The 14,271-nt window shown below is 40.6% G+C and overlaps 2 protein-coding genes across 7 annotated transcripts in view; one reads left to right on the top strand and one right to left on the bottom strand.

Moving 5' to 3' along the window:
- Window positions 1–3,464, top strand: part of rbl2 (retinoblastoma-like 2 (p130)) — a 210,997-nt gene extending 207,533 nt beyond the window's left edge. For all 4 annotated transcript variants that reach the window (XM_070898000.1, XM_070897999.1, XM_070898001.1 and 1 more), the window contains one exon: window positions 377–3,464. In XM_070898000.1, the coding sequence (XP_070754101.1) occupies window positions 377–547 (171 nt within the window). In that variant the 3' untranslated portion in view covers window positions 548–3,464. The remainder of the gene's footprint in view (window positions 1–376) is intronic.
- A 4,086-nt stretch (window positions 3,465–7,550) lies between these two features.
- aktip (akt interacting protein) overlaps window positions 7,551–14,271 on the bottom strand; it is a 59,920-nt gene continuing 53,199 nt past the window's right edge. For 2 of the 3 annotated variants that reach the window (XM_070896931.1, XM_070896932.1), the window contains exons 9-10: window positions 9,807–9,867; window positions 7,551–8,571 (exon numbers count right to left, since the gene is read on the bottom strand). In XM_070896931.1, the coding sequence (XP_070753032.1) occupies window positions 8,464–8,571; window positions 9,807–9,867 (169 nt within the window). In that variant the 3' untranslated portion in view covers window positions 7,551–8,463. The remainder of the gene's footprint in view (window positions 8,572–9,806; window positions 9,868–14,271) is intronic. The other variant, XM_070896933.1, reaches the window with a different exon arrangement.

The following is a 14,271-nucleotide window of genomic DNA, read 5'->3' as shown; positions in this document are numbered from 1 at the left end:
AGCAAATGGTCTTATAATAGGTGTATAACGGATTTCTGTTTCACTGTGGATTTTTGCAATGAGTATAGAATAGAAAATGTTTCTGAACGATACCCAAAGTTCTTGCAGTTTAGTGTTGCTGTAATTAGACTCAAATATTCAATTTGGCCCATCAAACCTGTGCCAGTGTTTTTTTCGCTACATGAAACACCTAATTTAATCCTACTCTGCTGCTCAGTAACTAGCCCCTTTAGGATTCCTTCCTTTGTAGTAAATATTCCATTTTTTTTTATAAAAAGGATAATTTTGTGAAATCTGCTTCAACAACTTGAGCCAGATGTTCTTTTTTTGCAACCCAAAATTAACTCTTGTTCTTTCATTGACTCTTTATCTGCAGAGACTGAGAGATATCAACAGTATGATTAAGTCTGGTGAAACACCAACCAAGAAGCGTGGCTTGTCATTGGATGATGGCAGTGAATTGCCAGCCAAGAGGGTTTGTCAAGAGAACCACACTGCATTATATAGACGTTTGCAGGATGTAGCCAATGACAGAGGATCACACTGATTGTGTTTGCAGTGCATTGCTTTATCTGGTCATTTGCTGTGAAATAGTATGGCTTTGGCACAAATGCCCTCTAGTTGCACCAACTTTCGTGACTTTTCCCCAACATGTATCCTTAGAGAATAATCCTGGAAACTGGAAAGCAAACCAGAGAGGATTACAGCTACGCTTAAAGCTTTTGAGAAGGTTATATAGGCAGTGAACACATGCTGTAGAAAATCAAAAATTGCAAGTGGACAAGGGTCAGGGGCTTTGAGCACAACGCCCAATTTCTTGCTTTGAAAAGCAGCTTGCTTTTTCACAAATCAGAGACAGTTGAAGACAGAGGGGCTTTTTAGGTTAAGGGAAAGATTTGTGAAGCATTGAAAAATGTTTTTAATTGCTTTTTATTATTTAAAAACTTTTCTGAAAGAAATAGAAAAAGACAGGCTTAAAGCAGCATACAGTTTTCCATACCAAATTCAGTTATAGCATTAATGTTGATAGATAAATCTTAATATTTTAACTGGACATTTGAAAACCATTCAAAACTTTTAAAAAAAAAGTTATTTTCAAAGCAACGCTCCAGCATTGTAAACTTTTAACAGAAACACATACTCTAACATCTGTAGACCAATACAATAGGGGGAAAATGCCCATGGCTAAATTTTCATCTGCCATGCACGTAGTATTCTATATGCAAGGTTATGCACTGTGTATACAGATCAGCTTGTACACAAATGTATTTTCATATTAAAGTGAACATTATGGAATTCCCAAAATTGGCAGCTTGGAGGGACAGAACATGTAGAGTAGCATGCCAATGATGCACCCAGCTGTGAAAGAGCCAAGCTGCAAATGTACGACAGCAAGTGAAAATGGCGACTAAGCCGTAGATTAGAAACAGCCAAGAAACAAAATGTTGTCAAACATAAGAACATAAGAATTAGGAACAGGAGTAGGCCATCTAGCCCCTCGAGCCTGCTCCGCCATTCAATAAGATCATGGCTGATCTGGCCGTGGACTCAGCTCCACTTACCTGCCCACTGCCCGTAATCCTTAATTCCCTTATTGGTTAAAAATCTATCTGTGACTTGAATACATTCAATGAGCTAGCCTCAACTGCTTCCTTGGGCAGAGAATTCCACAGATTCACAACCCTCTGGGAGAGTGTCAAAGTAAAGCATGAGTTTTTTTTTAAATAAGAGAAATGTTTATCAAAAGGAAGATGCTCAGTTACATTTCTGGGTTTTCATGCTGGATACATTGCTTAGGTTCATCAGCAATGACCAGTCTGGAACTGGACCCCTCATTTCCCATCAACCAGTGTGTTTTTAATCTATCAAATATCTAGGTAAATGGAGTGAGACCTCAGGATAGAGCAGAGAACATTTCCTTCTGTACTCTGGCTTAATATGACATATCTTGCGCTGCCACATGATCTTTTTACTTTCAAGAGGATTGAATATACACCAATAAGTGAATTTTTTTTCACTTTAAACAATATATGAACATTATCTATTGCAAACAGTATATTTACAGGACTACAAAGAATCATTGGTTCTGGTCCCAACAGTCCTCCTAACCCACATCTTTACCCCAGACAGAGCCGTTAATCAAACCATACCGCAGGACATTATTTAGGATGTTTGGAATTGAACTGAGTCACATGATTTAAGGAGACTTTGCATTATACCTGGACGGAGACCTGATAAGCATGTAATTCAAAGAATCTAACAAAGGGTTTTCCAGAACCCCACACATCTTGGTCCTGCTGATTTATCAATATTAACCAGACAGCAATGTTAATTCTGCTCAGCTTGCAAAAAAAACAGCGAATAACAGATCCGAACTCCGCGCGTGTATTGTGGCTAGTAAGAGAATCCAATAGATAATCTGAGGGGGAAAAAGATAACCTTTTTTCCCCACATCACTCTCCTTCCCTTTAGAAAAGATCAATGCCTTGCTTGTGAAGACCATCATTCTGTGATTGTCACACCATGCTTGCTGATCCCCCTGGGGCTCAGGATTCCAAAAGGTCCTACACGAAAATCTCCATGACAAATATGCCACTCTGAAGTCGAGCACCTCCGGCACTCTGCTGTTGCTGCAGCCTCATGTAAAGGGTTTAGGTGTGACATGGCTGTCATCAAATTGCCCATGTTGGCCCATTGGCCAGTGCCTCACACCACCAGCTGTGTCCTAAGACCGTGGCTGTCCAGACAAACCCTGGACATGGATGCAGCAATGGACCCTGTAAAATCACCAATTACGAGCAGTCTGCCCATTCACATTCTAATCATTTCACACTGGATGCTGTAGCTTTAACTTAAAGGAACATAACCCCTTTGCCTCACATCCATAGTAATTGGGTACAGTAAATATGACATTTTCCAAGTCCACAGTCACTGACTGTTTCCCCAATTGCAGTGCAAACTCTCAAACACCAGCTGTTACTTTGTTGGCTTATTAACCATCTATAGGCTCACTTAACAGGCTCACTAACATACCTTTCTCCTCCAGTGCAAGTGAATGTTTTTTGCTCCTCCTTTCCCTCATCTGTGATTTATTATGATGTCACTTCTTTTCCTTCTGCCTCAACACGGAGATTTTCTCTAGTGGAGATGAAATGCGGAAATATTCAGTAACCAAGAACAGCGCCTGAATGGCAAGAGTGACCAGCATTAAGTGTGTGCAGATCACAGCGCAACAAACCACAATGGCCAGTGAGCAGAGACCCATATCCTGTGACTGTAGAAAGTGGTGCAACAATTTGAATGTCAACTGCTCAAGTGCCACTTACCCTTTTCTACCATGTATTCCAGTTCTTTCAGATTTGAAAAGCAGAACAAGCACAATTACTGTATGACCAGCAAACCCACCCAGTAAGGCAGATTAACATAGAATGTGTGTACTGAATTTAATAAATTACACAAAAATCTGCTCTCTCAAATTTTGAAATTACATCAGATTAGGTGCACCAATAGGAAATAAATTCAGTATGTTGAAAAAAAAATTATTCACAACGTGCAATCAAACCAATGTTGGCCACTGCGGTCAGAGGATCGATCACAAATATAGATGTTTGGTGGCAGTAGAGTTCAAGTCATAACCAGGGAATAACTGGATCAGTGAGTTGAAAGGTATTTTAAGAGTCAGTGACTAAAGCTTTTGATTACAAACGCTGATCAGTAGATAAAAGTAGAATTTAGGTGAAGACATCATTAACCAAGGCTTCAGACCATAGCCAGTCATCCAGCTGTTCTGCCTTAGTAGCACAAGGCAGGAATAGTTAGAATAGTGCAAGAGTCATGGCAGGATCATATGAAACAGGAAAACTAATGGAACAATATTTAGAAGTTTGGAAAGTGTCTTGATTTTTTCATGGTCAGGTATTGCAGTCAGTCACTTGGATGCATTCAATAGACCAAGCAGGACAGATGTGGCAAAAAATTCCGGGGGCGCGAGAAGAGAGAGCGAGCGAGAGCAAGCTAGAGGGGGAGGGGGAGGGAGGTTTCTTCTGATCTCCCACCACAACTTCTGTAGAAACCTCAAACAGCACAAATGCAGATTTCCTAATTGCCACAGCATTTACAGTTGGAAATCAGGGAAACCCTGTGGATATTCTATCCCAAAATCTTAATGTTTGGACTATAGTTTACATTACAGTACAGACAGATTCATATTTGCACATCATTCAGTCTATATGCCTAATTTTATGCCCAATGCTTGGTTTCACCAACTGCAGCCAAGATGTCAGGCAGGCAACTTGTTCCCAGATCTCTGCCTATGACACTTTAAACCTGACTACTAGGAAGTTCACAAGAACTTAATTCCCCAGATTCCACAAAGCCATGGCACTTTCATCTGCAATGCTTTGACAGTATTCCGCTCAATCATATGCAAATTTTATTTACTGTGGAAGGTAGGTTAGCAATCTCTACATTTTTTATGTATTCTTCTCTTGACAGGAAAGAGCTGAGCTGGGAAGTCACATGTATGAGATCATGAACACAATCCACTATATTGCATCGTGGGTAGAGAAAATATTTAACATGGGGATGATAGTATCCAAATTAAGAGTTTTGTTTGGGCCCCATGTACACAATACAGAGTCATCACACTGCATAAACAAGCGAGAAACAGCTATACGTATTTGCACATTGCAAGTTCAGTCAGTCACAATGATGAAAATGTTGCTGCAGATGTGCTTTTTCCAATATTATCTGTGAACTTGGGAGTTTTATAGGGCAGTGTGAAAGGCTGACAACGCTTTGCATAGATGGTTACATTTTCAGTACTAGCCCTAGAGCCCATTTTCTCACAGCATAAAAAATTCTTCATAGCATTTTACAAGATTGCAAGGAGGTAAAAATGAAATGATTTAGTAAGATGCATCACCTCTTCAGTTAGTTATTTGGATATGATAATTGGTGATAAATGAATAGAACCCAAAAAATGACATGGGAATTACTGCAATATGACTGGTCACTCATTTAAACAGGTATCCATCACCAGTGTGAATAAAAACAAAATGAAAAAAAGATTATTTTAAAAAAATGTTAATCTGCAAAATTATTTAATTTATGCCAATTAGTATAACTGGTATTCTTTAAAAATTGTCTACCTGTTATATTCTTGTTGTATCACTTTGTAAAAGTTGTGAAATTGCTGAATTTTTTTTTACAAATATATTTGTAAGTGTCCGTGCTCATTTATAAAGGGAGTCTTGTATGTTACTGAAATACAAATATGTTCGGATCAGGTAATATTTTAAAATCAGCAAAAAGTATACATTTTAGTCTGTACACAACTTTACATAGGCCAGTATCAAATCTGCTATAATTTTCACTTTTACACTAGTGTTTCTGCATAAATTCATTTGATACTCTTGCACCATCACCATTTCCACATCTCCTGTTGTATATCAACACTAATGAGATTCCATTTCAGTGTTACGTATTGTACATATATTGCTACACCAAGCTCCCGAGTTGCAAAATAAGAAAACATTTCCAATTTATTATAATTGTGAAAGAAAACCCATTTGAACTATTACGGAGTAAAACTGCACTTTCGGAGGAGTAAATTAAATTATACACATACAAGAGGCAGTTATAAATGAAAACTACTAGGTGGAATTAATATTTTAAAAGTAGAATCTCTGGAGACTAAACGAGGTACCAAGTCTGAAAAACAGAAAATTGATGCAAAAAAACAAAGGTTCAAAAGGATCACTAAAGTGCACAGGAGGCTAATCAACAGAGAGGAAAGAGTTAACATTTGTTGCAACTCAGTCAGCGATTATGAAGAGAAGCCAGACTGAATGTTAATCAGCCTTACTCTTTCAGATACTGACTCACCAGCTTAGCCGCTAGCATTTTCTGCTATATTGCATAAACCTTTTTAAAACATTCAAGACATTGGTCATGACTGATTTAAGTCTCAATCTAACCTAGCTGAAAATACAGGACAACACTAAGCAGCATTCCATGGTAAGGCAATTAGCAAGCTATTGTAAAAATCAGAGCACAAGATGTTTTGGAGAAGGAAAAATCCTGTAGTGTTGAGGATTTTCAAAGTTCACATTAATTGATGCAGCTTTGACCAACTTGGAGATTTGAATTGTTTACCTTTGGCTTCAACAAGATGCAGTGTTCTTATCTGGCTGGCAGACATTCTTTGCACCCAATGCTTCTAGAGCAGGCTTTGGGAACATAGCAAGTGCATTGGTATACAATAGGATCTTACTGCTTATGCTTTAAGCCACACAAGGCAAGTTGCTGAATTTCTGATAATTTGAAAGATTCTGCTACATGCTGCCAGCTTAAGGCAGAAGCAAATATTGCTGATGTTAGACTTGGAAAAAGACCAGGTTACAAAAGCAAGTCATGTGTTACAGTAAAAGCCATTATATAAAGCCAACGTAACTTTTTGAGGGCAAAGTCAATATCAGTTAAGAACTAGATCTGGGCCAAATACAGGGGACCTACATTAATTTGATGCATTAAAAGTCCAAATATAGCCAATGGAATGTGGTCTTCACTGGAAATCTCTTCAGAACTTCTGCCATCTGATGGGTTTTCAAATTGGAGTTGAAAGGCTAGCTGCTAGCCTCATTTTGTGTAAACCTATCCATTATTTAATACAGTAGCCAATCTCCTGTGACAGTGAATAATATGACCAAAGCAAAAGATGACCCTAACACTGGAGGCCTAAAAAAAACTATAGGAAAGGTAAAGAATGAGGGAGAGGAGGTAGAATAGTTATAGGTTGTAGGGAATGTGGTGATGGGTGACATTTTTAAGGGGGCGGTCTATCAAATAAGGCAGCGCATTAATCCATGCAGGCAGATGTTAAGCATATTCAAAATAAAATGAAGTGCACAGCACAGATCTGCATTATTTTTGTGAATGTGGTGCAAAGAACAGCCTCAGAATTTAGGGGAAGCTGCCAGAGACGGTGAAGACAGCCACACAGCAGGTCAGAGAAGCAGAGCACTGATAGCTGCAGTGAAGACGCTGGTGAAAGGGACACAGAAGGCGGCCTCAGTAGCCTGGGTCTGGGAGGAAGCTGCAGATAGGAATAAAGTCGGGTGAAGCCATGTGTGTGTGTGTGTGTGTGTGTGGTGGGGGGGGGGGGGAGGAGGGAGGAGAGAGAGAGAGAGAGAGAGAAAGGCAGAGCCTTGAGGTTGGAAGATTGGGACAGAGGATGGGGAGAACAAGAACCCTTAAACAAAAAACATTTAAAAATGGAAGCTAAAATTTACTTAGAGTTAACTTACCTGAAAGACAACCAAAAATGCATAGGTGCTGAAACCAAAGCAAAGACAATTTGCACCACTGCACTACCATCTGGTGGCTAGCAAACACAACTACAGCAGTCAGCATGCCACTAAAGATTAGAAAAGCATCAATAGGTGTCCAAGGCAAAAGGGACCCATGGAATCCTTAAATGGAATGTGATGTGACATACCAAAAATAGACACACAACACAACACAAATACATTTAAAAAAAGTAGTCAGTACAGTTTAAGCTTATTTTTATTTTAAGGGTTAAGCCACTATTGACATCAGTTGCTAGGCCAGCAGCTATTTCCCCCTTAAATGCACCCCAATAGTAGTACCCAATGCAACAAAACAGCATTTTTAGTACATTATATGCTGTTTTAGTGCACAAGATAATGAAAACATGAAAATGTCTATGTAACATTGGAAGAGTAGTCTGAATCGAATTACTTTACATATTACACAGCATATAAAGACCACTAAAATTACAAAGCTTGGGGCTTACTGTTTGTACCAATCTGTTGCTTTAGCAACAGATCAGCCTGCCCAAATGTGTACCAGTGGACTAATGTCACTTTCAGCACTATTTTCACCTCAAAGTGCTAACTGTAGGGTCCGACAAGCTATTTACAAAATTTATAGCCAACATATTTACATTAGAAAACCCAAATATGACTTATGAAAACTGCAAAATACTGTCATACGCCATGTAAAATATAGTTGATTTGAATGATTATTGAATGTCTAAACTCACATCTTAAATTCTAGTGACCAGCCCTAAAACATGAAAAACATTTCTACATCATAATGGCAGTATTACAAAATGGTGTCATCTTTATGACATAACCACTCAATTCAGTTAACCACCCCAACGTAATTGATAGTTGTATTGCCAAGATTACTTAGGTAGTAGAGGTCTCCAAAATGCAAGTTTTACAAACTTTGTTAAAAGTTGAACTCTAATACAAGTTTAAAATTTTATAATCTACACAAAAGGAACCCCATCTTCAGCAGTATATATATTTTTTTTTACACAGTCACTGCTAAAAGAAAGTCCAACATCTGCACCAACAGGAAACGGTTATATCCCAATTAACCTGGTCCGTATGCTTCACAGGTAGAAAGTGCCTGGTGTGCTGTTGATCGGAAGTACTAGGTTTGTACGGTGTTTTCATCTTTGCTGAAAGGTTGCGTTGAACCAGGCTTTACCCAGGAAAGGCCAGACATATGCATGCTTTTGGTCTGATCATCAGGCTTCCTCTAGACAAGAGAAGAAATACATATATCAAACAAAAATTATAACTTAATGATGCACAAATAGTCAAATTGGTGCTGCAAGATAGAAGCAATCAAGAAAATAGAATACAGTAACTTTTACAACTAGATCATCTTTCACGTAACAAGAAATGCCCCGAAGCATTTTACAAGGTGTGTACATGTATAAAGCGAGTAAAAGAAAAAATAATTAGAAGTGGAAGAAGCAAGTTTGAAGTTTATTTTTAAAAGGTGGGGAGAGGGGAAACAAGCTTTGCCATCAAAAGTGGGTGGAAAGAGAAAAAGCTGATGCACATTAGATTGGATTTATATAGTGCCTTTAATGTAGTAAAACGACCCAAGGTGCTTCACAGGAGCAGTAAACAACATTTGATAATGAGCCACACAAGATGATACTAGGACAGGTGGTCAAAAGCTTGGTCAAAGGTAAGTTTTAAAGAGCATTTTAAAAGGAGGTGGGATAGGTAGAGAGGCTTGGTGAAGGGAATTCCAGAGCTTGGGGCCCAGGCAGCTGAAGATTAGAGTAGGAAGAATGAAGGGTCTATGTTGGGATGTAAAGTTGGAGAAGATGCAGCTGTAGTGAGGACCAAGTCTATGAAGGGATTTGGATTTTAAAGTCAATGCACTGGGGGTGTGGGGGCAGGGGGGGGGGGGGGAAGAGAAGAAAGGAAAGAGAAGGAAAAGGAAAAGGTTGAAGACAGGACAATAAATCAATAAATTATTTTTTAAAACCTATTATCAGCAATGTTACCGAAGCAGGAGTGGAGCACAAGAACCACTACTGCACATTTAGAGCAAATTTTTCACAATATTGACTTACATCCATGACATGTAATGGGTGTGTCACAACAGAAAGATGATTACATTTAAACCGAAGTGCAACACCCTAATCAAAAAAATCAAAAAATCTTTTACACAAGCTATACGTTTGATGAGCACAAAGGTACGTCATTTTCCATTAATGGAAATAAAAAAGGGTGCCATCTTCTTCAATCTCAAAACACAAAAGTGCCAATGACAGTCGAACAAACAAAAAGCTTCCCACTGCCTAGAATTCCAAGATAGATATACGAGGCAGTAGTGTGTCGAGAAATGAGGCGCGTTGGACTCTAGGTTCGCATAGGATGCTTGCTGTGGGGATGAGAGATAGCTGGCTGCAGTGATAGCTAGGCTCATAGCAGCAAAATGCTTTTAATATCTGATGCAGGAAGTGAACTTACCTTTTGAGTTAACATCTTCTCTCTGGCTTCTTCATGTACTGCTGGGTTCCAAGGTGAAAAGCTTTGGAAGAAACAGGTACATTTTGAAGAAAAATTATACCCCAGTTTCCCACCATGCACATGAAGGTCAGAATTCTTAATCTCTTTTGAGGTCATTAACTCCTTGCTCAGGTAGGTCTCCAGTTATTGAATGCCCACTCATCATGCATGAGTCTTAATGATGGGGAAACTATTCTGACCATTGCAGCCAAGACAAATTCAGCCTTCACCAGACATCCATACACCTGGGAAATTGGATAGTAATCACAACTGGGAACCCTGGTTTATGTGCCCTTGCTTAATCTGGGACACAGAGGCCAATTCTGGCAATGCTACCACGATCCTGGGGACTTGTGTCATCGGCTACTCACTGGATAAACTGGCTGATCTATTGAAGAAACTGAATGTTAGAATCTTAACATCTCCCCACTCAAGTATGAAATATTGTTCTTTATGCGTGTGCATGTGGTGGAGCAGAGGGAGAGAAAAATCAAGCAGAGAGAGATTTTTATCCTCAGTGCCTGGGCAGTAAAGTAGTTGAGAAAAATCATCTGCCTGTTTTAGAACCTGCTTGATTTCAATGCAATCAAAATCAGAACAAAACTCAGGCAAGTTCTATAAATCGGCAGGCAATCCACTGCAGATTACCTCACAGGCAGTGAAGACGAAAATCCACCCGAGTCACTTCTGTACATTATATGCAATGAGCTTTCTCCTATTAAAAGTTGTTTAATTCAAACTTATATCAATTCACATTTTGTAGTACAAAAAACAATTTTAAATGATCAGAAGTAGACTGTAACAAAAAGAACTTCCATAGGATATTTACATTTTGAGCATCACAGACAGCAGGGGATGTCAGACGTCACAGCCAAGGGGGTAAGTGATTGGCAAGTAGCTTTTCTTTTTTCTTTATCAGTAAGTAACCCTTAGCATTGCTGTTGCCAAATTAAGTTAATCTAAGGGTTAAGTCATGGCAGGAGAGTTTGGACACGTGTTATGCTCCTCCTGTAGTATGTGGGAAGTCAGGGACTCTTCCGGTGTCCCTGACGAATTCATGTGCGGGAAGTGTATCTGCGTGCAGATCCTGACAGATTGCATTGCGGCACTGGAGCTGCGGGTGGAGTCACTCTGGAGCGTCCACGATGCTGAGAATGATGTGAATAACACATTTAGTGAGTTGGTCTTACTACAGGAAAAGGGTACACAGCCAGATAGGGAATGGAAGACCAATAGGAAGAGCAGTGCAAGGAAGGTAGTGCAGGGATCCCCTGCAGTCATCCCCCTGCAAAACATACACCGCTTTGGGTACTACTGAGGGGGATGACTCATCAGGGGAGGACAGCAGCAGCCAAGTTCATGGCACCATGGCTGGCTCTGCTGCACAGGAGGGCAGGAAAAAGATTGGGAGATCGATAGTGATAGGGGATTCAATTGGAAGGGGAATAGATAGGCGTTACTGCGGCCGCAACCAAGACTCCAGGATGGTATGTTGCCTCCCTGGTGCAAGAGTCAAGGATGTCTCGGAGCGGGTGCAGGACATTCTGAAAAGGGAGGGTGAACAGCCAGTTGTCGTGGTGCATATAGGTACCAACGATATAGGTAAAAAACAGGATGAGGTCCTACGAGACGAATTTAGGGAGCTAGGAGTTAAAAACTAGGACCTCAAAAGTAGTAATCTCAGGATTGCTACCAGTGCCATGTGCTAGTCAGAGTAGGAATCGCAGGATAGCTCAGATGAATACGTGGCTTGAACAGTGGTGCAGAAGGGAGGGATTCAAATTCCTGGGGCATTGGAACCAGTTCTGGGAGAGGTGGGACCAGTACAAACTGGATGGTCTGCACCTGGGCAGGACCAGAACCAATGTCCTAGGGGGAACGTTTGCTAGTGCTGTTGGGGAGGAATTAAACTAATATGGCAGGGGGATGGGAACCTATGCAGGGAGACAGAGGGAAATAAAATGGAGTCAGAAGCACAAGATAGAAAGGAGAATAGTAAAAGTGGAGGGCAGAGAAACCCAAGGCAAAAGACAAAAAGGGCCACATTACAGCATAATTCTAAAGGGGCAAATTGTGTTAAAAAGACAAGCCTGAAGGCTCTGTGCCTCAATGAGAGGAGTATTTGGAATAAGGTGGACGAATTAACTGCGCAGATAGCCGTTAACGGGTATGATATAATTGGCATCACGGAGACATGGCTCCAGGGTGACCAAGACTGGGAACTCAACATTCAAGGGTATTCAGCATTTAGGAAGGATAGACTGAAAGGAAAAGGAGGCGGGGTGGCGCTGCTGGTTAAAGAGGAAATTAATGTAATGGTAAGGAGGGACATAAGCCTGGATGATGTGGAACCGGTATGGGTGGAGCTGCGGAATTCCAAAGGGCAGAAAATGCTAGTGGGAGTTGTGTACAGACCACCAAACAGTAGTAGTGAGGTTGGGGACATTGGCATCAAACAAGAAATAAGGGATGTGTGCAATAAAAGGTACAGCAGTTATCTTGGGCGACTTTAATCTTCATCTTGATTGGGCTAACCAAACTGGTAGCAATGCAGTGGAGGAGGATTTCCTGGAGTGTATTAGGGATGGTTTTCTCAACCAATATGTCAAGGAACCAACTAGAGAGCTGGCCATCTTAGAATGGGTGATGTGTAATGAGAAGGGACTAATTAGCAATCTTGTTGTGCAAGGCCTCTTGGGGAAGAGTGACCATAATATGGTAGAATTCTTTAAGATGGAGAGTGACAGTTAATTCGGAAACTAGGGTCCTGAACTTAAGGAAAGGTAACTTCGACGGTATGAGGCGTGAATTGGCTAGAATAGACTGGCAAACGATACTAAAAGGGTTGACGGTGGATAAGCAATGGCAAACATTTAAAGATCATATGGATGAACTTCAGCAATTGTACATCCCTGTCTGGAGTAAAAATAAAATGGGCAAGGTGGCTCAATATGGCTAACAAGGGAAATTAAGGATAGTGTTAAAGCCAAGGAAGAGGCATATAATTTGGCTAGAAAAAGCAACAAACCTGAAATTTAGAATTCAACAGAGGAGGACTAAGGGTTTAATTAAGAGGGGGAAAATAGAGTACGAGAGGAAGCTTTCGGTGAACATAAAACTGACTGCAATAGCTTCTATAAATATGTGAAGAGAAAAAGATTAGTGAAGACAAACGTAGGTCCCTTGCAGTCGGATTCAGGTGAATTTATAATGGGGAACAACGAAATGGCAGACCAATTGAACACATACTTCGGTTCTGTCTTCACGATGGAAGACACAAATAACCTTCCGAATGTATGAGGGATAGTGGGTCAAGTGAGAAGGAGGAACTGAAGAATATCCTTCTTAGGTGGGAAATTGTGTTAGGGAAATTGATGGGATTGAAGGCCGAAAAATCCCCAGGGCCTGATAGTCTGCATCCTAGAGTACTTAAGGAAGTGGCCCTAGAAATAGTGAATGCATTGGTGATCATTTTCCAACAGTCTATTGACTCTGGATCAGTTCCTATGGACTGGAACGTAGCTAATGTAACACCACTTATTAAAAAAGGAGAGAGAGAAAAAACGTGTAATTATAGACCGGTTAGCCTGACATCAATGGTGGAGAAAATGTTGGAATCAATCATTAAGGATGAAATAGCAGTGCATTTGGAAAGCAGTGACAGGATCGGTCCAAGTCAGCATGGATTTATGAAAGGGAAATCATGCTTGACGAATCTTCTGGAATTTTGAGAGGATGTAACTAGCCGAGTGGACAAGGGAGAACCAGTGGATGTGGTGTATTTGGACTTTCTAAAGGCTTTTGACAAGGTCACGCACAAGAGATTAGTGTGTAAAATCAAAGCACATGGTATTGGGGGTAATGTACTGACGTGGATAGAGAACTGCTTGGCAGATAGGAAGCAGAGAGTCGGGATAAATGGGTCCTTTTCAAAATGGCAGGCAGTGACTAGTGGAGTGCCGCAGGGCTCAGTGCTGGGACCCCAGCTCTTTACAATATACATTAACGATTTAGAAGAAGGAATTGAGTGTAATATCTCCAAGTTTGCAGACGACACTAAACTGGGTGGCGGTGTGAGCTGTGAGGAGGACACTAAGAGGCTGCAGGGTGACTTGGACAAGTTAGGTGAGTGGGCAAATGCATGGCAGATGCAGTATAATGTGGATAAATGTGAGGTTATCCATTTTGGGGGCAAAAACGCAGGCAGATTATCTGAATGGTGGCAGATTAGGAAAAGGGAAGGTGCAACGAGATCGAGGTGTCATGGTTCATCAGTCACTGAAAGTGGGCATGCAGGTACAGCAGGCGGTGAAGGTGGCAAATGACATGTTGGCCTTCATAGCTAGGGGATTTGAGTATAGGAGCAGGGAGGTCATACCGCAGTTGCACAGGGCCTTGGTGAGGCCCCACCTGGAATACTGTGTAT

The sequence above is a fragment of the Pristiophorus japonicus genome, chromosome 13 (assembly GCF_044704955.1).
Source record: "Pristiophorus japonicus isolate sPriJap1 chromosome 13, sPriJap1.hap1, whole genome shotgun sequence".
Classification (NCBI taxonomy): Eukaryota; Metazoa; Chordata; class Chondrichthyes; family Pristiophoridae; genus Pristiophorus; species Pristiophorus japonicus.
The sequence above is the reverse complement of the archived record's forward strand: the minus strand, read 5'-3'. Positions and strand labels throughout refer to the sequence as shown.